Source organism: Hemiscyllium ocellatum, chromosome 9 (genome assembly GCF_020745735.1).
Source record: "Hemiscyllium ocellatum isolate sHemOce1 chromosome 9, sHemOce1.pat.X.cur, whole genome shotgun sequence".
In the NCBI taxonomy this organism is placed as follows: Eukaryota; Metazoa; Chordata; class Chondrichthyes; order Orectolobiformes; family Hemiscylliidae; genus Hemiscyllium; species Hemiscyllium ocellatum.
Window position 1 is genome coordinate 98,448,328 of NC_083409.1, and position 27,965 is coordinate 98,476,292.

Here is a 27,965-nt window from a genome sequence, read left to right on the forward strand (position 1 = left end):
AGGATATATTGGCTCTGGAGCATCTTCAGAGGAGGTTCACGAGAATAGTCCCAGGAATGAAAAGGAACATTTGGTGACTCTGGCTTTATACTCAATGGAATTTAGAAGGATTAAGGCGGGATCTGATTGAAACATACAGAATATTGAATGGCCTGGACAGAGTGGATATTGGGAAAATGTTTCCATTTGTAGAAGAGACGAGGGCACAGCCTTAAAAGAAAGTGGGTGGCACGGTGGCACAGTGGTTAGCACTGCCGCCTCACAGCACCAGAGACTGGGGTTCAATTCCAGCCTCAGGTGACTGACTGTGTGGAGTTTGCACATTCTCCCCATGTCTGCGTGGGTTTCTGCCAGGTGCTCCGGTTTCCTCCCACAGTCCAAAAATGTGCGGTTTAAGTGAATTGGCCATGTTAAATTGTCCATAGTGTTAGGGGTAACATGCAGGAGAATGGGTCTGGGTGGGTTGAGCGTTGTGTGGACTTGTTGGGCTAAAGGGCCTGTTTCCACACTGTAAGTAATCTAATCTGAAAAAAACCTTTTAGAGATAATGAGAAACTTCTTCAGTCAGAGAGTGGTGAATCTATGGAATTCATTGCTACAGAAGACTGGGGATGCCAGGTCATTGAGTGCATTTAAGACTGAAATAGGTAGGTTCTTGATTGTCAAGGGGATAAAGGGTTATGGCGGGAAAATAGAAGAATGGGATTGAGAAACTTATCATCCATGATTGAATGGCAGAGCAGACTTGATGGGCTGAATAGCCTAAGTTCTGCTCCTATGTCTTATGGTTAGGACTATATTTCAAAGGGAATTGACAGACTGCTGGGTGCTCTGTTTTATAGAGGTTTACAAGATCATGAGAAGCATGAATAGGGTAAACAGGCAAAGTCTTTTCCCTGAGGTGGGAAAGTCCAGAACTAGAGGGCATAGATTTAGGGCGTGGGGGAAAAATTTAAAAGAGACCTAAGGGGCAACTTTCTCAAGCAGAGAATGGTGCATGTATGGAATGAGCTGCCAGAGGAAGTAGTGGAGGCTGGTACAATTACAACATTTAAAAGGTATCTGGATGGGTACATGAATAGGAAGGGATATGAGCCAAGTGTTGGAAAAAGGGAGTAGATGAGATTAAGATATCTGGTTGCCATGGACGAGTTGGACTGAAGGGTCTGTTTCCATGCTGTACATTTCGATGATTTTATGACATGGTTCAATCCTGCTACACCTGACTATACCTTACAACCTGAGGGTTTCTCAGTGCACCGATTGGACTGCTTGGCATCCTTGGGCAAGGCCACGGGCTGTGGAGTTTGTCTCCTAATCAACTATTCCTGCTGCTCATACGTGGCGACCTGGTGAGTTACTGCTCCCCAGACTAGAATAGTTTACAGTAAAGTGCTGTCCCTATTCTCAGCTGTGCGAATTCATCTCCACTATCCTGACAGTTGTGTACATTTCACCCCATGCAGAAGTGAAGAGTGCACTTGAAGAAGTATACAACGCTCTAAACAATATATAGACAGGAGCGTTTGTTCATCGTAGCCAGTGACTTCAACCAGACCAACCTCAAGAATGTGTTACCAAAATACCATCAACATGTTTCCTGTCCCACCAGAGGTCTGAACATTGCTATACAACCATCAGAGATGCCTACCGTTCCATTCACCCATCTGCATTTTGGAAACTCAGATCGTAACACAGTACTCCTCCTCCCAGCATACAAGTAGAAATTGAAACATGAAGACCCAGAACAGAAAGTAGTGCAGTGCTTGTCTGAGATAATAGAAGGGCTTCTACGGAACTGCTTAGGGTCAGTGGATGAGTCCATATTCAAGAACTCAGCAACCAACCTAAATGAACATGCCAATATCATGACAGACTTCATTAATAAGTATGTAGCAGACTGTGTGCCTAAGAAGTTAATCCCAATGTTCCCCAACTGGAAATCATGTATGATGCCGGAGACCCATTCCTTATTAAGTCTAGGTCTGAGGCATACAAGTCAAGCAATCCTGACCTATACTGGAAATGTAGGTACAAGCTTCAAAATGCCATTAGAGATGCCAAGAGGCAATACCAGCTTTGAGACTCAGATCAAGCACACAGACACCAATCATTTGCGTGACTTGCATGACATAATGAGCTACAAAGCAAATTTGAACAGAATTGTAGGCAACACTATATCCCTACCTGCTAAGTTCAATGCATTCTATGTTCGCTTTGAAAGAAGGTCAGTGAAACGATGCCACCTATCCCAACAGCCTCAGATACATGTGTACTCATGGTCACTGCCTTGGATTGGCCTTCTTTAAATTGAACTCACAGAAAGTGACTGGCCCGGATGGAGTCACAGCAATTAGATTCTGTGTAGACCAGCTTGCAGGAATATTCGCAGACATCTTTAACCTTTCCTTACTATGATCTGAAGTCCTCACCTGCTTCAAGAATACAACAATTATCCTAGTGCCAAAGAAAAATCATTCAGTGTGTCTCAAAGACTATCGCCCAGTGGCTCTGGCCTCCATAATTATGAAGTGTTTCAAGAGATTAGTCATATCTCGTTTCAAATCAGCCTACCAAATTGCCTTGATCCTTGTAATTCACCTACTGATGCAATAGGTCCATAGCAGACACCATTTCTCTGATCCTACACTCAACCCTGCAATATCTGATAACAAGGATACCTATGTTAGGCTCCCACTTATTGCCTACAGTTCCACCTTCAATACCATAATTCCAAATAAACTCATCTTTAAACTCTGAGACCTAAGTGCCGGCTTCCCCCTCTGTAACTGGATCCTCAACTTCCTGACCCATAGACTGCAATCAGTAAGCATAGGCGACCACACCTCCTTCATCATAATCCTCAATACCAGTGCCCCACAAGGCTGCATAATCAGCCCCCTACTATACTTCTTAAACACTCACAACTGTGTGTCCAAAATTTGCTCCAACCCCATTTACAAGTTTGCAGATGACACCATTGTTATAGATCAGATCTCAAACAACAGTGACTCACAATACAGGAGAGAGACTGAGTGTTGAATATAGCACTCAGAGAGAGCCATAGCACAAAGACAACAATCTCTCCATCAATGTCAAAACAAAAGTGTGGTAATTGATTTCAGGAAGCAGAGTGGATGGCACGCTCCTGTCTGCATCATTTCTGCTGAGGTGGACATGGTCAACAGCATCAAGTTCCTGAGAGTGATAATCATCAACAATCTGTCCTGGTCAACCAACATCAACACAACGATCAAGAAAGCACAATAATGCTTGTACATCTTCAGGAGGCTAAGGAAATTTGGCATGCCCACAAGTCTCTTCCCAATTTTTACAGATGCACCATAGAAAACATCCTACCTGGATGCATCACAGCATGATATCTCAAATGCTGTTCCCAAGATCACCAGAGTTGTGAACACAACCAAATCCATCATGCAAGCCAGCCTTCCATCTGTTGATTCCATCTATACTTGCCATTGTCTCAGGAAAGCAACCAACATAATCAAAGATCCCTCCACCTAGTTATACTCTTATCCACCCACTTCCATCAGGTAGAAAATGTATAAGTTTGTATGCATATACAAACAGATTCAAAAACAGCATCTTCCCTGCTTTTGTCAGATGTTTGAATGGGCCTCTCAAATGTTAATTCTGATCTCTCTTTTTGCACCTTCTCTGCAACTGTGACAATATATTCTGCATGCTGCTCTACTACCCTGATGCACTTTGTATGATACCATCTGTCTGTATCGCATGCAAAACACTACTTTTCACTGTATCTTGATACGTGACAACAGTAAATCAATCAATATATTCACTTGAGTTCAGAAGAATGAGGGGAATCTCACAGAAACACAGGAAGGATAGTTCTGATGACTGTGGAGTCCAGAACCAGGGGTGCTGGTATAAGGATTTAGGGCTGATATGAGGAAAAATGTTTTCACCCAGAGAGTAGTGAGCCTGTGGAATCCTCTGCCACAGAAAGCAGTTGAGGCCAAAACGTTGAATGTCTTCAAGAAGTTAGACATAGTTCTTAGGGCTAAAGGGATCAGAGGATAGAGAGAGAAAGCAGGAATGGGGTACTGCCATGATCATATTGAAAGGCAGAGCAGACTTGAAGGTCTGAATAGCCTACTCCTGCTCCCGTTTTTATGTTTCTATGTAGCATGATTAGTGGCAACTTCCAGTGCAGAAAGTTGGTACAACATCAATCTACAAGACAGTCCCTATATTTCACAATAATCTGTGTGAATTCAGAATTATTTGACTCATTAAGTAATGTGCTTTATCAATGCAAAGTATTCTTCTCCCTTGGGGTAGTTAAAATACTGATTTGATTGTATTGCTGCTGAGTGAGTCTTACTTACAAATCTTAATGTACAAATCACCACTGTTATAGAAAACATTTTATTAATAGGTTCAGTTATAAATAGCTAGTTGATAGATTAATAATTGATAAATTAATAATTGAAAATATACCAATCTACTTTTTTGTGTATTGATTTTCTGAAGTTGTAATGGAAACGAAACATTCTGCTTTAGATGAAAAAAAAATCCATTGATCTTTACATTAAACTTACTGTATACAATTTTTATATTAGACCATGGCTTTGGAACTTGCATCAGTAATCTGACAATGGCGAGTTCAAATAGTACAGTCTTTCCAGAACCAGTTGGGGAACAAATCACAAAGTTCTTCTCTGTGTAAAGAAGCTAAAAAGAATTCATAAAAATTGGATCTAATTGATAAAATGGCTAAGACAAGGATCTTTCACAACATTTTACACAACTTCAACATTTAGATTTTGAGCAGCTTATTCCTACTGTCAGTGTTTTTTTTCCCTCTGTCAGTGGCAAGGTGCCCAGGCATCAAGTTCAAATATCGTGCCACAGGATGATAGGATATAAAGTTGGGCCCCACAGTTCATTTCTTCCCCATTCTATCTTATGGATTATCTGTCTTCAGATTTCAACAAAACAAACATTAAAATAAGAAAAAAAATCGGAACGCCTTTGAGGGAATAATATTAAGAGTACAAGATGAATGAATAAGAAAGAGAACAAATAAACACAACCCCAAATAGATGAAGAAGTGAAAGTAAATTGTTCTCTGTAAGACCTGAAGGAAGAAAGGGAACAGATTCACTAATATGAATATAGAGAGATACAGAGAAAGATTAAAGACATAGAATTTAGTAAAAATTTAGTAAAATTAAATTCAGTCAGTTTAGGTTGTATCCATTACTAGACCTGAATCTGAGAGTCAATGCATCATGCAAGAATAAACGCATCATGGTTATCCTCTGGGTATTAATGAACAAACTTACATTGTGATCAGGAAATTTAGAAATGATATCCTTCCACTTCATGTGTGCAGTTGATTGCAGGTGTAACACTAATGGTTTCCAAAATTTCACTGACAACATGGAATAAGTACAGCAAAGATAACAGGTGCCAACAATGGCCCAGCAATAATGATAAAGAGCTATTTTTCAGAACTCTATAGGTGGCTAGGGAAGTGATTGCTGGGCATCTTGCTGAGATATTTGTATCATCGATAGTCACGGTGAGGTGCTGGAAGACTGGAGGTTGGCTAATGTGGTGCCACTGTTTAAGAAAGGTGATAAGGACAAGCCAGAGAACTATAGACCAGTGAGCCTGATGTCAGTGGTGGGCAAGTTGTTGGAAGAAATCTTGAGGGATGGGATGTGGTATTTAGAAAGGCAAGGACTTTGTGAGTGGGAAATCATGTCTCACAAACTTGATTGAATTTTTTGAAGAAGTAACAAAGAGGATTGATGAAGGCAGAGTGGTAGATGCCATCTATATGGACTTCAGTAAGGTGTTTGACAAGGTTTCCCATGGGAGCAAGGTTGGATCTCACGGAATACATGGAGAACTAGCCATTTGGATACAGAACTGGCTCAAAGGGAGAAGATACAGGGTGGTGGTTGAGGATTGTATATCAGACTGGAAGCCTGTGACCAGTGGAGTGCCACAAGGATCAGTGCTGGGTCCACTACTTTTTGTCATTTACATAAATGATTTGGATGTGAGCATAAAATGTACAGTTAGTAAGCTTGCAGATGATACCAAAATTGGAGGTGTAGTGGACAGCGAAGAAGGTTATCTCAGATTACAACAGGATCTTGATCAGATGGGTCAATAGGCTGAAAAGTGGCAGATGAGTTTAATTCAAATAAATGCGAGGTGCTGCATTTTGAGAAAGCAAATCTTAGCAGGACTTATTCACTTAATGGTAAGGTCAGAAGGAATGTTGCTGAACAAAGAGACTTTGGAGTGCAAGTTCATAGCTCCTTGAAAGTGGAATGCAGGTAGATAGGATAGTGAAGAAGGTATTTGGTATGCTTTTCTTTATTGGTCAGAGTATTGAGTACTGGAGTTGGGAGGTCATGTTGCAGCTGTACAGGACATTGGTTAGACCACTGTTGGAATATTGTGTGCAATTCTGGTGTCCTTCCCATCGGAAAAATGTTGTGAAACTTGAAAGGGATCAGAAAAGATTTATAAGGATGTTGCCAGGGTTGGAGGATTTGAGCGAGAGGGAGAGGCTGAACAGGCTTTGGTCTGTTTTCCCTGAAGCATCAGAGGCTGAGGGGGTGACCTTATAGAGGTTTACAAAATTATGACGGTAATGGATAAGATAAATAGACAAATTCTTTTCCCTGGGGTCGGGGAGTCCAGAACTAGAGGGCATAGGTTTAAGGTGAGAGGGGAAAGATATAGAAGAGACCTAAGGGGCAACTTTTTCACGCAGACAATGGTACATGTATGGAATGAGCTGCCAGAGGAAGTGGTGGAGGCTAGTACAATTGCAACATTTAAAAGGCATTTGGATGGATACATGAATAGGAAGGATTTGGAGGGATATGGGCCAGTTGCTGGCAGGTGGGACTAGACTGGGTTGGGATATCTGGTCACCATAGAAGGGTTTGACCGAAGGGTCTGTTTCCATGCTATATGACTCTATGAACTGGTTGCGTCCTTACCATGCTGTTCCAGCACAAATACAAAACTGACAATGTGGAAAATGGTCCCAAAAGGCAAGACAAACTCAGTCTAGTGAATTATCTTTACCAATGCAATAGTCTATCCTCCATCATCAAAATTATGGTTACAGTTCTGAAATGTTAACTGCAGTTCTTACTCCGCCTGTGCAACCAGACCTGCAAAACATTTTCAGCATTTTCTGCTTTTATATCAACATCCTGGGATTATGATTAATCAAAACGCAACTGGATCAACTCCAGAAATGTCACATCAACTCAGAAGTTAGGTATTTTGACAAGTGGCTTACCTCGCAGCTACTACACTGCTTACAAGGCACAAGACAGGAGCATGATGAAATTCCTTTCACTTACCTGGGTGAACGCAGCTGCACCAAAAATTCAAAAATCTTAACATCATCTGGACCAATCATTCCACTTCATTAATAGCTAACCTGCCACTTTAAACATATACTATCAGAGCACCATGGCTGCAGTGTGCATCTCTGCAGGGTGCACTGTGCATCTCTCCAAGGCATGACCTATTCTCCAGGAAAAGGGCAGCTAATGGACAAGAACGCCACCATATTCAAGCTCCCCTCCCAAGTCGCACATTGTCCTGCTTGGACAGTTATTGCTCGTTACTTATCATTGTTGGGTCAAAATCCTTAAAGTCTCTTTAATCAGCTGTGGCAGAGCATTCACCACTTGGAATGAAGCAGTTCAAGTAGGCAGTTCAGTATCACCTTCTTGAGCGCAACAAGAGATGGATAATAAATACTAGCCTTGCTAGTGACACTCAAAGACAGAGAATGCATTATTTTTAAAATTTGGCTCATGGATTTAATTTTCTTTTCTATGTCAGCATGTATAATCTGATGCTCATAATTCTGATATTTAGCTTCTTCCACTTTACTTGCTCCATCCTTCTTCATATTTAGCGTCTGTACAATGCTTTTGGGATCATAAATAACAACTACTTGGTTTCACCTCCATGTATGCCCTGCACAGCCTTTCTTTGACTATCTGTGACCTCCCGTCATGTTAATTGTTTCCTTTGCTGAGAATCATCCTCAATCATTGAAAGTGATTCCAGAGTAGTAATTAGTGACTACAAGGCCTGTAGTGATAAAGTCTGCTGTTTGAAATTACTGTTAAATCCATATCTCACAATCACTGCATACTCTACAGCTTTTTATTAGCAAACTTTACATCATTTATGCAGTTAAGTAATTTGTAAGCTGCTTAAGGGGTGTTAAAAGATTAATTTGTCAGAGTGTTGTAATGGATGACTTTTTAAATTCACATTAATTATATTTTTCTCAGAAATCTTGTTTTCAAATTATGTATGTTTGCAATGCTGTTACTGAGTTGTTACATTCTGCAAAATATTCTGTCCAACACCCATTTAGCTATTAGAGTTACACTTCCCTTTCTGCTTCTCCCACATATAGTCATAAATTTTCTAACAAGCCTTTAATTTGAAGAAAGGCACCATTATTAGACTATCAATTACAGTACATACATCATCTAATGCTTTTGATTGTATGTAGTTGAAGTAAGGAAATTCTTTGAAAACGTTTCTGAATTGTACAGCTTTATAAAAACTGGTTAAGGATTAAGCCAAAACCATTTCAATTTCTTTACTTAGCAATTAACATACTGTTACAAATTTAACAACTGAAAGTTGTGTACTTTCTGATTAAATTTTCGACATTGGTAATTTTTAATACCAATAAACATATTTAAAATAAAGTTATAACATGTGCAGCTCCTGCCATCTAGTGGTAATGTCCTCTCCTAGAACTAGGGTAATTGTCTCGTTCAGTACAGTTAGAGGTGAATAGCTTTCCTCACAGCTTGAGTCATCAAGATTGCTCTCAAGCAATTTGTAATCTTTTAATGTAATTTTTGGAATGGGTCAACATGAATTTTTTCATCTTATTAGCACATCACATTACAATAATTACGTAATTCAGTCTTCTTACAGTTGTTATACATGTTTTGCTTCACAAAGAAATAAAACTTTGAACAAAATGCTAAGCCTACGTTTATTTCAACTCAGAGGCAGAGTTACTTAAACAACTATTTTGAAAAATTAATCACTTTCAACTTATTAAAGTAGGAATAGAGTCCACAATTACTGAAAGGATACGAATTTCAGTAACTGCCCTCAATGTTCCTGAACTCCTTCCAGTTGCATCTACAAAATAAAGAAAATTAAAAATGTATAACGAAACAGCAACTTACATTTACATTGCATTTTAACAGTAAGCATCCCATTTACATTCATGATCAATTAAACATCTGACTCTGAGCCACTGAAGGAGATTAGGGCAAAAATAACAAAATTTGAAATGACAAAACCTTGATCAAGGAAGTGGGTTTTAGGAGTACATTAAAAGGAAGAAAGAGAGGTAAGAGGCAATTCATTTTAGAGGGAACCCCAGAGCTTCAGGGTCCAGTTGAAAGCACAGCTACCAATGGTGACATACTTAAAATTGGATAGATTCAAGAAGCTAATTTATAGGAGAACAGAGATTTTAGAGCTGTTAGGTTGAAAGACGTTCAAAAATAAGGAGAAGCAAGGCCATAAAGGGACTTAAACGAGGATGAGAATGTTTAAATTAAAAAATTTAAGTAGGAACCAAGGCAGTTAAGTGAATACAGGGGAAATCAGTGAGCAAGACTCAGTGTAATTTTGAAAACAGGCAGCAGAGTTTGGAATAATTTAAGTTTGCAGAAGGTGGAACTAAGTTGAAGTTGAGAGAAAAACAAAGGTTTCAGGAATAAACAAACCAATTTGCAGGTAAAGTCAGACAATGTTATGGGGGTGGAAACAGATGATCTTAAAGGTGATGCGGTTGGAGTTCATTTCAGAATTAAACATGACACCAAGATTGTGAACTGTCTGGTTCATCCACAGACAGTTGCCTGTGAGCAGGATGATCAGTGGCAAGGGACCAAAGCCAATAGTTACTGTCTTCCCAATGTTTAGCCATGATGTGGACGTGCTGGTGTTGGACTGGGCAGGATAAGGTTAAAAGTCACACAATAGCAGGTTATAGTCCAATAGGTTTATTTGGAAGTACTTGCTTTCACAGCACTGCTCCTTCATGAGTTAACTAGTGAGGCAGGATCATAAGACATAGAATTTATAGCAAAAGATCAGTGTCATCCAATTAAAACGATATATTGAACAAACCTAGATTGCTGTTTTGTTCAATATAAATTTTAGTTGCATGATACTGTGATTTTTTTGCAATAAATTCTGTGTCTTATGACCCTGCTCCACTAGTTACCTGACAAAGGAGGAGCGCTCTGAAAGCTAGTACTTCCAAATAAACCTGTTGGACTATAGCCTGGTGTTGTGTGATTTTTAACTTTTTCCAATGTTTAGTGAGAATCAGAAAGTCATAGAGATATACACCACGGAAACAGGTCCTTTGGCCCAACTAGTCAGCGAAGAAGATGACCTCAGATTACAACAGGATCTTGATCAGATGGGCCAATGGGCTCCGGAGTGGCAGATGGAGCTTAATTTAGATAAATACGAGGTGCTGCATTTTGGGAAAGTAAAGCTTAGCAGGACTTATACATTTAATAGTAAGGTCCTAGGGAGTTTTGCTGAACAAAGAGACCTTGGAGTGCAGGTTCATAGCTCCTTGAAAGTAGAGTCACAGATTGATATGATTGTGAAGAAGGCATTTGTATGCTTTAGTTTATTGGTCAGAGTACTGAGTATAGGAGTTGGGAGGTTATGTTGCGGTTGTACAGGATGTTGGCTGGACCACTGTTGGAATATTGCATACAATTCTGGTCTCCATCCCCTCGGAAGGATGTTGTGAAACTTGAAAGGGTTCAGAAAAGATTTACAAGGATGTTGCCAGGGTTGGAGGATTTGAGTGAGAGGAAGAGGTTGAATAGGCTGGGGCTGTTTTCACTGGAGCATTGGAGGCTGAGGAGTGACCTTATAGAGGTTCATAAAATCATGAAGGGCATGGATAGGACAAATAGACAAAGTCTTTTCCCTGGGGTGAGAAAGTCCTGAACTAGAGGGCATAGGTTTAGGGTGAGAGGGGAAAGATTTAAAAGAGACATTAGGGGCAACTTTTTCACACAGAAAGTGGTACATGTATGGAATGAGCTGCCAGAGGAAGTGGTGGAGGCTAGTACAATTGCAACATTTAAAAGGCATCTGGATGGGTATATGAAGAGGAAGGGTTTAGAGTATATGGGCTGGGCACTGGCAAGTGGTACTAGATTAGGATGGGATATCTGGTTAGCACTGACAAGTTGGACCGAAGGGTCTGTTTCCTTGCTGTACATCTCTATGACTCTCGATCATGCCAACGATAGATCCTAAACTAATCTAGTCCTATTTGCCAGCACTTGGCCCATATCCCTCTCAATCCATCCTATTCATATATCCATCCAGATGCCTTTTAAATATTGTAAATGTACCAGCTTTCACCACTTCCTCTGGCAGCTCATTCCATAAATGCACCACTCTCTGCATGAAAAAGGTGCACTTTAGGTTCCTTTTAAATCTTTCCCCTCTCACCCTAAACCTATGGCCTCTGATTTTGGTCTCCCCAATCCAGGAGAAAAGACTCTGCCTATTTACCTTATTCATGCCCTTCATGATTTTATAAGCCTCCATAAGGTCACCCCTCAGCCTCCGATGACCCAGGGAAAACAGCCTCTCCCTATAACTCAAACCCTCCAACCCTTACAACATCTTTGTAAATCTTTCCTGAATCCTTTCAAGTTATAACATCCTTCCTATAGGAGGGAGACCAGAATTGCATGCAGTAATCCAAAAGTGGCCTAATCAATGTCCTGTACAGCCACAACATGACCTCCCAACTACTATACTCAATGTTCTGACCAATGAAGGGAAGCATACCAAAGGTCTGCATTTATCCAGCACACACTAATGCACAAGCATTATTATTATAGCAATCGCAAGTCAGTTGGTGAAGTATGAAACTAGGCATGAATACTTTTTTATGCGGTGAGTTTATTCACAGAATACAGAATGACACATAACGACTCCCTACTAAGTCCCAACAATGTCTCTTAATAGATATTTTCTAACCAACCTGTTCAGAAATTTTATTACAACCTCTGGCGTAGGTGGGAGTTGAACCCAGGTCTCTTGGGTAAAAGCTAGAAACACTACAACTGCACCACAAGACCCCTCAGTCTCTCTTTATATCATTTTAAAATAAATAATGAAACTGATTCAAACCAGATTGAACAAATTTAACAGGTGGCAGCCTCTCAGATGATGGAACTTAATGCCTTTTCCAAGAAATGACATTTTTAATAGGCAGTACTCTCTCAAATAACGTACTAGTAATTCAGTCTTAGTTTTTATGTTCAATAACTGGAGTTGGAATTAAATCTAGAACTGTGTGAATCATAAACAAGTGTACCACCAAATAAACTACAGCTTATTTTCTAAATGATCTTAATCAACCTTTTCAGACATGTCATGACACACTTTCAGGGCATGTGGGACCTAAAGATTCAGAGCTAGGGACATTACTACAGTGCTGCAGAAGCGTTGGATTCTTTCTTTATACTATTTTAAATAAACTGATTAAACCAAATTGATGCAGATGGCAGCTCCTTCAAGGTGAAGTCACAAAGGCAATTTTATGAAAATTTATATCAAAATTTCATTTTTGGGGTTATTGATTTACCTCAGCCACTGTGCCACCCACTAGTTGTGGAAGTTTTGAAGCATGCCAAAGGACACTGCTGCATCAAGGACATCTAAGTATGAACATAGAAGGGGAGAAATGAAGAAGGAGGGCTCTTCATGGTAACCGCTGCTGGAATGGGTATTGAACCCATGCTGTTCATACCATAGAGGGAGGAAATGGCTGAGTGATATTCTCAATGGACTGTTAATCCAGAATCCTACGACAACAGATAGTGGAATTTGAATTCAATACAAATCTGTAAATAAGTCAAATGGTGACCATGAATCCATTGTCGATTGTCAGGAAAGAAAGTCCTATCTAATGCCCTTCGGGGAAGAAAACTACCACCCTTACCTGATCTGGCCTATATGTAATTCCAGACTCACAGGAATGTGGTTGAGTCTTAATTGCCCTAGGGATGGGCAATAAGTGCTGCCAGCAATGCCCTCATCCCATGTTTGAACTAAAGAAGGTTCTGTATTGCAAACTAGCCAACTGAGCTAAAGTGACACTTACAATCCAAAAATGGCTAGATAATGTGTGATCTTTAATATTAACCACAGTACTGAAGATAAATAGCTTCCAAATAGTGATATAGAATTTTTTATGACTACGTGTGAGGAAAGACAGCGTTTCAGCACTGAACATTCCCTCTGTACTATAATAGCATGTCACTTCTGATTTTTGCACCACAGTCATGGAGTGGGATTTAAACCAAGAACCTTTTGACTTAAAGATAAAATGCCAACAACTGTGAGACAGCCAGTTCAAGAAGAACAAGAAAGGGTCATTTATTACATTTTACTTGCATGTTACTTGTGAACTTGGTCAGGGCCATTTCAGTACTATGATGAAGAACCAAGAAAACGTTTTTTTCCACAAATGTATTCTCTTCTTCACCCAATTTCTTCTTTTATTTTAGAGGGTTGGCTCCTCGGTGCATTTTCACATGTGCTCAAGGCCACAATTAATTTACTGGAATAATTTACAGAATTATTTTTGCGCAAGAGGAGGCCATCTAGTTCTAATCTCTGACATTTCCCACATATTCCTGGACACCATTACTATCTAATAACCATACAATGTCCTCTTAATTTCTCAATTGAACCTGTCTCCACCAAATATTCCAGGCATGTGACTATGACTAAGAAACTATTTTTTGTTTGAGCTTTACAGTATGTGTTGATGGCACTATTCAGCTGTGAATGTGTTCAGTATTATTATAAGCCAATTGTCACGCAGAATTGTTTTCTCACAAGGATTGTTGCAAAATGATTTCTGGCTCTGGCTATTTTTTCCTCTTCCCAGCATGACTCAGATCTATTTTGGCGCCGTCCTTTGAGTCCTACCTCCTACTTGTTCCTGCCACCAAGACAGAAATGGTTTAATGTACAAACCAAATATTCAACTTCATAGAAAGAAAAGTTCTGAGGATGCTGAAAATTGGAAATAAAAATAGTAATGCTAAACTTGCTTTGTCAATGTGCCAATGCTACCAGACATGTTGAATATTTCCAGCATTTCCTATTTTCATTTAAACTTTTTATCACTATTGTGACTTAGTTAAATACTATTTGAAATAAGTAGAAGTGTCCATCTTTTGGTATTCTTTTACAAGGGCACCATCACTGGCAATGGCAGCATTCCTTGTTCAACTCTTAATGTCCTTGATTAAGGTGAGTGTAAGCTATCTTTATCAAGCACTCCAGTCTAATCATGTGTCAGTGTGGTGACAGAGTTGATGGAAGGGAGTTCCAGGTCTTTAATCCATAATTCCTAGTAATCCATTGCATTGTATGTCATTTTAATTTCCACCTTGTGAATCACAATTCTGGTGCAAGACTTTATTCATTTTTTATCACAATAACCACAGAGATAATTATGCAAGGCAATCATATACATGTTTATTTACAAAATGGCCATAATTGAATTTCATTGTGTGATGTACTTAAAGCCCCAAGAGAAATAAGGTCCGATATAAATGCAGGCTAATTCCTTTGATCTAGATTTATATGAGCACATACTGAAATATAAACCATACTGAAAACCAAGTGGTGGAACATGTAACATTCAATGCCAAGTTCCAGTTTTTATTCTTGCTCATAATTGGGAAGGTTAAAGCACAAAAATATGAGTTGAACTTGATTACTAACATTTGCAAATCATTATGAAGTGCTTCACTAATCTTTGAGAAACAGCATTTTGATTGGTTAAAGTATTATTTATGTTGAAACTTCCAGAGTTTTCATTATTCACTAGTGGGACATGGTCATCACTGGCTGGCCAACATTTAGTGATTGTCCCTACTTGCCCTTGAACTGAGTGGCTTACTAAGCTGTTTGAGAGGGCAGTTGAGAATCAACCAAATTGCTGTGGGTCTGGAGTCACATGTCAGTCAGAACAAGTGAGAATGGCAGATTTCCTTCCTTGAAGGACATTAGTGAGCCCGTTGGGCTATTCTGACGATTGTCAATGGTTTCATGGCCATGAGTAGATTCTTAATTCTAAATATCTTTTTTTTAATTGAATTCAGAATTCTACTGTAGTGGGATTCCATCCCAGGTCCCCAGAACATTAGCTGAGTTATTAGGTTAATAGTCGAGCAATAATACCACTCGGCCATTGCCTCCCCTATAATGAGTTAGCTATTCATGCAAGATCCCCATCCCAGACAATTCCCTGCCACTCAATTGTCAATTCAGTTCACTTCCTTCAAATTTCATGTTATGATCAAGCTTCCTTACCACTTGGTATGTCATGAATCCTCTTTCTACATTAAATAACCAAAACTCTGTTTCCTTCTGTTCCAACTTCATGCAATTACAGGTATTAAATTCTTGTGGTCTTGCTTTTTCAGTGACAGTTTACCGGGACTATCACTGGTTGATCACAGAAGAAATAACCTCTGCAGCACATCATGCTAGTGCAAAATGAAATTAAACAAAAAGAATTGTCTGGAGTGGATCATGTAATGGCAGGAAAAACTGGGATTTGCAAATTCCATTAGTTCTATTTGGAAAAAAAAGGAAAACTTGATGGTCTGTCACTGAATCTTTTGGATTTCTTCCTTCAGCAGTAATTTTAGGTACCTGCTCCCCAGCCTCCCATTCTTCCCTGACCATCCAAACAGAATCAAATGATTGTAGTTTCCTGGGCCCTGGAAGCCAACCAGTTTCTCAATCTTCTGCCTACTAGTCATCCCACGCGACTACCAGGAGAGAAGATTTGGTAGAATCAACTTGTTAATGTCAATGCTAGGGGAGAAAGGTTACCAGTAAGTTGTTTTCATTTTCTTTTTGATTCGAAATAATCCAAAGCCTAATAAAAATTCTAAAGGAATTATCTCCATCTGGAGAGGGAAGATTTGATCAGGAATAGTCAGCTTGGCTTTGTCAGAGGAAGATCATGTCTAACAAAGTTGGCTAAATTTTTTGAGGAGGTGACCAAGTCTGTAGATAAGTCGAGAGTGGTTTATGTAATTTATATGGACTTCAGCAAGGCCTTTGGCAAGGTTCCACATGGGAGACTGACAAAAAATGTCAAAGCATATGGGATCTAGTGTAATTTGGCACGTTGGAGTCAGAATTAGCTTAGTGGCAGGAAACAGAGGGTAGTCCTTTTTTGCTCAAACAAGGAAGATAAAAATTTAGGTGGTGAATAATAACTACATTTGTGAATGACACAATGAATGGCTGGATTGTTGAAAGTGAGGAAGAAGGTCTTAGGTTACAGAAAAACATAAACAGATTGGTCAAATGAGATTAGATTAGATTACTTACAGTGTGGAAACAGGCCCTTCGGCCCAACAAGTCCACACCGACCCGCCGAAGCGCAACCCACCCATACCCCTACATATACCCCTTACCTAACACTACGGGCAATTTAGCATGGCCAATTCACCTGACCCGCACATCTTTGTGACTGTGGGAGGAAACCGGAGCACCCGGAGGAAACCCACGCAGACACGGGGAGAACGTGCAAACTCCACACAGTCAGTTGCCTGAGGCGGGAATTGAACCCAGGTCCCTGGCGCTGTGAGGCAGCAGTGCTAACCACTGTGCCACCGTGCCACCGTGAGGGGCAGATGGAATTTAACCCTGATAAGTGTGAGGTCATAGAGTCATAGAGATGTATAGCATGGAAACAGACCCTTCGGTACAACCCGTCCATGCCGATCAGATATCCCAAACCAGTCTAGTCCCACCTGCCAGCACCCAGCCCATATCCCTCCAAACCCTTCCTATTCATCTACCCATCCAGATGCCTTTTAAATGTTGCAATTGTACTAGCCTTCACCACTTCCTCTGGCAACTCATTCTATCTACATACCACCCTCTGAATGAAAACGTTGCCCCTTAGGTCTCTTTTATATCTTTCTCCTCTCACACTAAACCCATGCCCTCTAGTACTGGATTCCCCCACCCAAGGAAGAAACTTTGTCTATTTATTGTACCCATGCCCCTCAATGATCGTATAAATCTCTATAAGGTCATCCCCCAGCCTCCAACACTCCAGGGAAAACAGCCCCAGCCTATTCAATCTCTCGCTATAGCTCAAATCCTCCAACACTGTAAATCTTTTCTGAACCCTTTTAAGTTTCACAACATCCTTCTAATAGAAAGGAGACCAGAATTGCATGCAACATTTCAAAAGTAGCCTAACCAATGTCCCGTACAGCCGCAACATGATCCCAACACAGGAAAGCATACCAAAAGCCTTCTTCACTATCCTATCTATCTGCGACTCCACTTTCTAGTCGCAAGTGGACTGTGAGCCTGCACTCCAAGGTCTCTTTGTTCAGCAACACTCCTTAGGACCTTACCATTCAGTGTATAAGTCCTGCTAAGATTTGCTTTCCCAAAATGCAGCACCTCACATTGATCTAAATTAAACTCCATCTGCCACTTCTCAGCCCATTAGCCCATTTGATCAAGACCCTGTTATAATCTGAGGTAACCTTCTTTGATGCCCATGACATCTCCAAATTTGGTGTCATCTGCAAACTTACTAAGTATACCTCTTATGCTCTCATCCAAATTATTTATATAAATGATGAAAAGTAGTGGGCCCAGCACAGATCCTTGTGGCACTCCACTGGTCACAGTCCTCTAGTCTGAAAAACGACCTTCCATCACTATCCTCTGTCTTCTGCCTTTGAACCAGTTCTGTATCCAAATGGCGAGTTCTCCCTATATTCCATGAGATCTAACCTAACCAGTCTCCCATGGGGAACATTGTCAAATGCCTTACTGAAGCCCATATAGATGAAGTCCCGCACTCTGTCTTCCTTGTGCCGAGATCAAGATGTCAGAGAGAGCGTGCAGAATGTTCTCAAGGAGGAGAGGGACCAGAGGAGGTCATTGTATACATTGGGACCAATGACATAGGAAGGGAAAAGGATGAGATTCTGAAGGGGGAATATAGAAAATTAGGCAGGAATTTAAAAAGGAGATCCTCAAGAGTAGTAATATCTGGATTATTCCCGATGCTACGAGCTAGTGAGGATAGGAATGAGAGGATAGAGCAGATAAAAGCATGACTGAGGAACTGGTGTATGGGAGAAAGATTCACATTTTTGGATTATTGGAATCTCTTCTGGGGTAAAAGTGACCTGTACAAGAAGGACAGATTGCACCTGAATTGGAAGGGTACTAATATACTGGTAGGAAAATTTGCGACAACTGCTTGGGAGGATTTAAACTAGTAAGGTGGGGGGTGGGACCCAGGGAGATAGTGAGGAAAGACATCAATCTGAGACTGGTAGTGTTGAGAACAGAAATGAGTCAAACAGTCAGGGCAGGCAGGGACAAGGTAGGACTAATAAATTAAACTGCATTTATTTCATAGCAAAAGGCTAACAGGGCAGGCAGATGAACTCAGGCATGATTAGGAACATGGGACTGGGATATCATAGTAATTACAGAAACATGGCTCAGGGATGGACAGGACTGGCAGCTTAATGTTCCAGGATACGAATGCCACAGGAAAGACAGAAAGTGAGGCACGAGAGGAGGGGGAATGGCATTTTTGATAAGGGATAGCATGACAGCTGTACTGAGGGAGGATATTCCTGGAAATACATCTAGGCAAGTTATTTGGGTGGAACTGAAAAATAAGAAAGGGATGATCACCTTATTGGGATTGTATTACAGACCCCCTAATAGTCAGAGGGAAATTGAGAAACAAATTTGTAAGGAGATTTCAGTTATCTCTAAGAATAATATGGTGGTTATATTAGGGGATTTTTAACTTTCCAAATATAGACTGGGACTGCCTTAGTGTTAAGGGTGTAGATGGAGAGGAATTTAAGTGTGTATAAAAAAAATTTCTGATTCAGTATGTGGAAGTACCTACTAGAGAAGGTGTAAAACTAGGCCTACTCTTAGCAAATAAGGCAGGGAAGGTGACTGAGGTGTCAGTGGGGAAGCACTTTGAGGCCAGCAACCATAATTCTAATAATTTATAAAATAGTGATGGAAAAGGATAGACCAGATCTAAAAGTTGAAGTTCTAAACTAGAGGAAAGCTAATTTTGATGGTATAAGGCAAGAACTTTCGAAAGCTGATTGGGGACAGATGTTTGCAGTTCAAGGGACGCCACGGTGGCTCAGTGGTTAGCACAGCTGCCTCACAGCTCCAGAGACCTGGGTTCAATTCCCGTCTCAGGCGACTCTCTGTGTGGAGTTTGCACATTCTTCCGTGTCTGCGTGGGTTTCCTCCGGGTGCTCCGGTTTCTTCCCACAATCCGAAAAATGTGCAGTTTAGGTGAATTGGCCATGCTAAATTGCCCATAGTGTTAGGTGTAGGGGAATGGGTCTGGGTGGGTCGCGCTTCGGTGGGTCGGTGTTGGGCCGAAGGGCCTGTTTCCACACTGTAAGTAATCTAAAAAAAGTAATTTAAAAAAATGGAAAGCCTTCAGAAATGAGATAATGAGCGTACAGAGACAGTATATTCCTGTTAGGGTGAAAGGAAAACCTGGTAGGTGTAGGGAATGCTGGATGACTAAAGAAATTGAGGATTTGATTAAGAAAAAGAAGGAAGCATATATCAAGTATAGACAAAATAGATCGAATGAATCTTTAGAAGAGTGTAAAGGCACTAGGAGTATACTTAAAATGGGAACCAGGTGGGCAAAAAGGGGACATGAAATTGCTCTGGCAAATCGAGTAAGGAGGATCCAATGGGTTTTTACAAATTAATGATAAAAGGGTAACTAGGGAGAGATTAGGGCCCCTCAAAGATCAACAAGGCGGCCTTTGTGTGGAGCCGCAGAAAATGGGGGAGATACTAAACGAGTATTAGTTTGGAAGAAGTAACTAGACAAGGGAGTATTCAGTGAATGGTAGGACACTACAAAGCTCAGAGGAACAAAAGGATCTTTGGGTAATTGTCCACAAATCCCTGAAGGTGGCAAAGTAGATTAATAAAGTATTTAAGAAGGTATATGGGGACACTTGCTTTTATCAGTCAAGGCACACGTAATAAGAATAGGAAGGTCATATTGAAACTATACACAGCTTTAGTTGGGCCACAGCAAGAATACTGTGTGCAGTTCTGGTCACTACACTATAGGATTACATTGAAGGGGGTGCAAATCAAATTCAGCAGTTTTGTTTCCTAGGAAAGATTATCTTCTCTATGAAGGGAAGTTGGATAAGCTTGGGTTGTTTTGAGAAGGTTGAAGGTAAACCTGTCAGAAGTGTATAAGCTTATTAGGGCTATAGGCAATGTAGATAGAAAGCAGCTGTTCCCCTTAATTGAAGGGTCACTAACAAGGAGACACACTTCTAAGGTGGAAGGCAGGATGCTTAGAGAGGACTTGAAAAAAATCTTTTTCATCAGGAGGGTGGTGGGGGTCTGGAATACTCTGCCTGGGAGAGTAGTTGAGACGGGTAACCTCACAACCTTTAAAAAGTAATTGAATGAGCACTTGAAATGTCATAACATTCGATGTTATGGGCCTGGTGCTCAAAAGTGGGCGAGTATAGATTTAACATAACTTGGAGATACAGACTTGATGGACTGAATGACTGCTCTGTACAGACATTTCTATGATTCTAAAAACAATTTGTCTAGATATGCCAAAGAAACTCTGAAGCACTCTGCCTATTGAAAAGGTTTCTCATTCTCCATGAAATGCTGCAGTAGGTACCCCATTACCAAACTGAATTTGTATGGGCACACACACCAATAATCTAATTTAGACCCAACTAGCATAATAAACTAATCACTATCAGTGAAACTAGGATCATGATTGGAGTAGACTAGCAGGGACAATCCTATTACCAACATCATCAGGTGGAGTGAATAGTCTTGAAAAGAATTGAAAGCTTTAAAGACACTAAATTAAATATAAATGATTAATCTAGTTCAATGTTTCCAGTTTAAACCATGAAGGACTGGGGGATCTTTTCAGCATCCAGTGTCAATCATACATTTCCCCTGAAATTATACCATTATTTTGTTATGCTCTCTTAATAATTTACAAAGGTTGAAATACTTGTCCAATTATACTGACTTTAACAATTTCCCTTACCTTTTACATTTAGTGCTTGCGACATCATTGGAAGCACATGTGCTTTTTTCAGAGATCGAGTATCATTATGATCTTTCTGTTTGGTATTGTCTCTCAAACCATTCTCAGTATGTTTTTCAGCAATATCTCTAAAATCACAGTTTTCATCTTGTGATGGGGAATTTGCAGAAAAAGGTGAGCAGTTAAAAATTGCGAGATTATTTAGAGTTTTGGTTGGCATCGGCATTTTAAATAATCTACAGAAAGACAGAAAATGACTTTAAAAGTACAATGTATTTCAGATCTTACGAAATATTATTTTGTTTCAAACAGTGAGTACAATTAAGTTATTTATCACACGACTTAAAATACCAACAAAACAGTTTCAAGCATTTCAGCAGGCTTTTGATGCTTAAGTTTAAAATATCCATGGTAAAAACGTGGCCTTAGTACTTTAAATGAAAATCAGACATTAAATGGGGCCTGGAAGTAGGCTGGAGGGTGAAAGGGAAATTATTTACAGATGGAAACTCCAGAAACAAAGATTTCCTTAAATCCTAAATTATATGTACACATTTTTTCAACAGTATCCCACCTGACAGATCGACAAGCTGTGTGATTGTCATGAAACAAAGTGGTTAGAGAGTGGATATTAAACATGTCTGACATTATAAGTGAGGATGTGTGCATGGCATTCAGTTGATCAAGGGGCAATTGGAAATGGGGGAGGGTGGGACATTGTATGGGAAACAGTCGAACATCATTAGGGATGGTCAGACTGTCCCAATGCTCTAATCACAATGTGGTGAGCTTGTGCATGTGAAGAAACACTCCTGCTCCATCTATAGCAGCAAGTAGTGTAATAAAGGCAATAAGCCCATTCATTAAACGATGTTGACTTTGCCTGGTTACCTTGAACTTTTCTAGAACAAGAGGTCGTAGTTTTAAGATAAAGGGTAGCAGTTTTAAAACAGAAATGAGGAGATATTACTTCTCTCAAAGTGTGTGGAATTCACTACCCAGAATATGATGGATGCCAAGACATTGATTAACTTTAAGGAGAAGATAGGCAGATTTTTAATTACTAATAGGTTGAAGGGTTACGGACAGTGGGCAGGAATGTGGAGTTGAGGCCAAGATGGGATCAGCCATGATTGTGTCAAGTGTCAAATGTCAAAGCAGTCTTGAGGACACAAAGATGTAATTTGATCTTCATTTTGAAATCATACATTCTGTGCTTGTGTGGGAGGAACTTTAAGTTCACCATCAGGTCCAAAAATTATGAAGCAACATTTTCTTTAAATGTAGCTTGACCAGTTGTAAAGGGATTGGACTTGCCACCTATTGTTCCCACCCACTCCACCAGATCCCACTTAATAATTCTCCATGGAGTGTAAAAATAGGACAAGATGTAAAATGATCAGCTGCTCCAACCTCGACAGCTGGGTTAAGTCAGGATTAAAATATCTCATCTTGACTGGCTGATATACCGATTTGGACATTTCATCTAAACTAAGTTTGTTTGCAATCAGTCACATCTATGCTTGATATACACTTTCTGATCAAAACCTCTTGCATCTGGAAATTTGATTGTTGAAAGGTACAAATATTGTCAAGTCTCAGCATAGAAAAACATTGGAACTTTTGCATAATACAAAATGGAAAAGATTACCTTTTTCTGAACAAAGACGGACCACTTTCATCCTTCGCCTCAGCTTTATGATGTGAAGTAGTAAGACAATTCAAATTATCAAATGTCTCTTCATGTTGATGTCTGCTGTGACCTTTACTGTTGTCATTTAACAGGGTAGTTGAAAGAACAGAATTGTCATTTCTGAACCTAAGCTGAGATTGATCTTTTAGGGAGTTATTTAACGGTATTTCAAATGTTTTATGTTTGATGGGGGCATGCATATATTGGCAATCAAAAACCATTTGTGATTGGCATTCATCTTCAGCTTTCTTCTTTAAAGGAGGCACAAACCTCCTTCTTTGTGACTGATGGATGCCTGCAACAACAAAAATGAGCAAGACATACTGACTGACAGGGTAAACTGACTGACTCAGGCAGAGTCAAAAAGATTTTACAGAATAAAAAAATACAAAATGCAAAATTAGTCAATAGTAAAATTTTTAAAAATTAATGAATACACAGAGTTTTGGTGCAAGTGCAGTGAATTTTCTTTGATCAGTATATAATAGTTAAGCAACAACAAATAAGTGTTAGTAGGTAACACTTCTTCTCACATAATTATGATTCAGGTCCAATCTTTAACGATTAACTCAATAGAGCTTCAACTGATTATTCTAAGAGAAAATGTGGCAGAAGTAGAATTCATAATAGTTTACACATCCATGAAAAATTAATTTTTCCAGGTTTCCATGAAGGGGGCAGGGAAATGAGAGCACAGGAATGCTGCTTCTGAAAGTTGGTTCAGCTTTCATGGATGTACTGTCCCACACTGTAAAAGTTTACAATTCTATCATTCCCTTTTCTTATACACAGTAAAATATACAAAGAATGGATTTGCAAACAATTTCAGATTCCAAAACAAAAATCTGTATTACTCTGGATTTATTCTTTCTTCATATTTTTTCAAAATAAAAAGAAATTCTCAGAATTTCTTTACTTATATTCTTTCATTTCTCTTTATGTTTCATGTTTTTTTTAACCTTCAGCTTTTAGGAACAAGAGTAGGACACTCAACCCATCAAGCCTCCCTTGCCATTCTAGATTGCAGTTTATTATTTTCCCAATAACACCTTCCTGTACTTGCATATTCTTATTGTCATAAGTCTCCAGAGGTCTACTGAGTTCAATCTTGAAATTGCTCAATGATAGATTCCATAGCCTTCATGAGCAGAGAATTCGAAACTTTGTTCATCTTCTGAGTAAAGAAAATCCTCTTATCAAAGTCTTAAATAGTGGTTATTGAGTTACCAGCAATGGAAAATATCCTATCCAGATCCATCCTGTTGGACCTGGTCCGAATTTTGTAAGTTTTAATAAAATTGACTTTCTTTATTTGAAACTCATAAGCATAGAAAGGCCAATTTCCTCAATTTCTCCTCTGGACATAGACTCATAGAGTCGTAGAGATGTACAGCTTGGAAACAGACCTCTCGGTCCAACTTGTCCGTACCGACCAGATATCCCAACCCAGTCTAGTCCCACCTGCCAGCACCTGGCCCATATCCCTCCAAACCCTTCCTATTCATATACCCATCCAAGTGCCTGTTAAATGTTGCAATTGTACCAGCCTCCAGCACATCCTCTGGCAGCTCATTCCATACACGTCCCACCCTCTGTGTGAAAAAGTTGCCCCTTAGGTCTCTTTCCCCTCTCACCCTAAACCTATACCCTTTAGTTCTGGACTCTCCAACCCCAGGGAAAAGACTTTGCCTATTTACCCTATCCATGCCCCTCATAATTTTGTAAACCTCTATAAGATCACCCCTCAGCCTTCGATGCACCAGAGAAAACAGCCCCAGTCTGTTCAGCCTCTCCCTATAGCTCAGATCCTCCAACCCTGGCAACATCCTTGCAAATCTTTTCTGAACCCTTTCAAGTTTCACAGCATCTTTCCGATAGGAAGGAGACCAGAATTGCACGCAATATTCCAACAGTGGCCTAACCAATATCCTGTACAGCCTCAATATGACCTCCCAACTCCTGTACTCAATATTCTAACCAATAAAGGAAAGCATACCAAACACCTTTTTCACTATCCTATCTACCTGCGACTCCACTTTCAAGGAGCTATGAACCTGTGCTCCAAGATCTCTTTGTTCAGCAACACTCCCAAGAACCTTCCCATTAAGTGTCGAAGTCCTACTGAAATTTGCTTTCCCAAAATGCAGCACCTTGCATTTATGTAAATTAAACTCCATGTGCCACTCCTCTACCCATTGGCCCATGTGATCAAGATCCCATTGTACTCTGAGGTAACCTCCTTCACTGGCCACAACACTTCCAATTTTGGTGTCATATGCAAACTTACTAACTGTACCTCTTATGCTTACATCCAAATCATTTTTATAAATGACCAAAAGTAGTGGACCCAGCACTGATCCTTGTGGCACTCCACTGGTCACAGGCCTTCAGTCCGAAAACAACCCTCAACCACCACCCTCTGTCTTCTACCTTTGAGCCAGCTCTGTATCCAAATGGCTAGTTCTCCCTGTGTTCCATGAGATCTAACCTTGCTAACCAGTCTCCTCATAGGGACAGGATGTACATGTATTTGAAAGGCAAGGACTGATTAGGTATAGTTAACATGGCATTGTGCGTGGGAAATCATGTCTCATAAACTTGATTGAGTTTTTTGAAGAATTAACAAAAGGGATTGATGAGGGCAGAGCAGTAGATGTGATCTACGTAGACTTCAGTAAGGCGTTTGACAAGGTTTCCCATGGGAGACTGGCTATCATGGTTAGATCTCACAGAATACAGGGAGAACTAGCCATTTGGATACAGAACTTGCTCAAAGGTAGAAGACAGAGGACGGTGGTGGAAGGTTGTTTTTCAGATTGGAGGCCTGTGACCAGTGGAGTGTCACAAGGATCAGTGCTCGGTCCACTAGTTTTTATCATTTATATAAATGACTTGGATGTGAGCATAAGAGGTATTATCAGTAAGTTTACAGATGACACCAAAATTGGAGGTGTAGAGGACAGCAAAGAAGGTTACCTCAGATTACTACAGGATCTTGATACTACCCTAGTGTTAAGGGTTGAGATGGAAAGGAATTTGTTAAGTGTGTACAAGACAATTTTCTAATTCAGTATGTGAATGTATCTACTAGAGAAGATGCAAAACTTGATTTACTCTTGGGAAATAAGGCAGGGCAGGTGAATGAGATGTCAGTGGGGGAGCACTTTGGGGCCAGCGACCATAATTCTATTAGATTTAAAATAATGATGGAAAAGGATAGATCAGGTCTAAAAGTTGAAGTTCTAAATTGGAGAAAGGCCAATTTTGACGGTATTAGGCAAGAACTTTTGAAAGCTGATTGGGGGCAGATGTTCACAAGTAAAGGGACAGCTGGAAAATGGGAAGCCTTCAGAAATGAGATAACGAGAATCCAGAGAAAGTATATTCCTGTTAGGGTGAAAGGAAAAGCTGATAGGTATAGCGAATGCTAGATGACTAAAGAAATTGAGGGTTTGGTTAAGAAAAAGAAGGAAGCATATGGAAGGTATAGACAGGATAGATCGAGTGAATCCTTAGAAGAGTATAAAGGAAGTGGGAGTATACTTAAGAGGGAAATCAGGAGGGCAAAAAGTGGACATGAGATAGCTCTGGCAAATAGAATTAAGGAGAATCCAAAGAGTTTTTACAAATACATTAAAGACAAAAGGGTAACTTGGTAGAGAATAGGGCCTCTCAAAGATCAGCAAGACGGCATTTGTGTGGAGCTGCAGAAAATGGGGGATACTAAATGAGTATTTTGCATCAGTATTTACAGTGGAAAAGGAGATGGAAGATATAGACTGTAGGGAAATAGATGGTGACATCTTGCAAAATGTCCAGATTACAGATGAGGAAGTACTGGATGTCTTGAAACGGTTAAAGGTGGATAAATCCCAAGGACCTGATCAGGTATACCTGAGAACTCTGTGGGAAGCTGGAGAAGTGATTGCTGGGTCTCTTGCTGAGATATTTGTAACATTGATACCCACAGGTGAGGTGCCAGAAGACTAGAGGTTGGCTAAATGGTGCCACTGTTTAAGAAGGATGGTAAGGACAAGCCAGGGAACTATAGACCAGTGAGCCTGACCTTGGTGGTGGGCAAGTTGTTGGAGGGAATCCTGAGGGACAGGATGTACATGTATTTGGAAAGGCAAGGACTGATTAGGGATAGTCAACATGTTTTTGTGCGTGGGAAATGATGTCTCACAAACTTGATTTAGTTTTTTAAGGAAGTAACAAAGAAGATTAATGAGGGCAGAGCAGTAGGTGTGATCTATATGGATTTCAGTAAGGTGTATGGCAAGGTTCCCCATGGGAGACTGATTAGCAAAGTTAGATCTCATGGAATAAAGGGAGAACTAGCCATTTGGATACAGAACTGGCTCAAAGGTAGAAGACTGGCTCAAAGGTGGTGGTGGAGGGTTATTTTTCAGACTGGAGGCCTATGACCAGTGGAGTGCCACAAGGATCAATGCTGGGTCCTCTACTTTTTTGTAATTTACATAAATGATTTGGATGCGAGCACAAGAGGTACAGTTAGTAAGTTTGCAGATGACACCAAAATTGGAGGTGTAGTGGATAGCGAAGAGGGTTACCTCAGATTACAACAGGATCTGGACCAGATGAGCCAATGGGCTGAGAAGTGGCTGATGAAGTTTAAATTAGATAAATGCGAGGTGCTGCATTTAGGGAAAGGAAATCTTAGCAGGACTTATACATTTAATGGCAAGACCCTCGGGAGTGTTGCTGAACAAAGAGACCTTGGAGTGCAGGTCATAGCTCCTTAAAAGTGGAGAAAGAATAGTGAAGAAGGCTCTTGGTATACTTTCCTTTATTGGTCAGAGTATTGAGTACAGGCGTTAGGAGGTCATGTTGAGGCTGTACAGGACATTGTTTCGGCCACTGTTGGAATATTGCGTGCAATTCTGGTCTCCTACCTATCGGAAAGATGCTGTGAAACCTGAAAGGGTTCAGAAAAGATTTACAAGGATGTTGCCAGGGTTGGAGGATTTGAGCTACAGGGAGAGGCTGAAC

General features: G+C 40.1%; 1 protein-coding gene across 1 annotated transcript in view; it reads right to left on the reverse strand.

Annotated features, from left to right (window-relative positions):
• Positions 1–27,965, reverse strand: part of hfm1 (helicase for meiosis 1) — a 192,005-nt gene that overhangs the window by 134,456 nt on the left and 29,584 nt on the right. Inside the window, exons 3-6 of the mRNA XM_060829604.1 lie at positions 21,260–21,495; positions 9,166–9,213; positions 8,536–8,606; positions 4,584–4,716 (exon numbers count right to left, since the gene is read on the reverse strand). Of these exons, the coding sequence (XP_060685587.1) occupies positions 4,584–4,716; positions 8,536–8,606; positions 9,166–9,213; positions 21,260–21,495 (488 nt within the window). The remainder of the gene's footprint in view (positions 1–4,583; positions 4,717–8,535; positions 8,607–9,165; positions 9,214–21,259; positions 21,496–27,965) is intronic.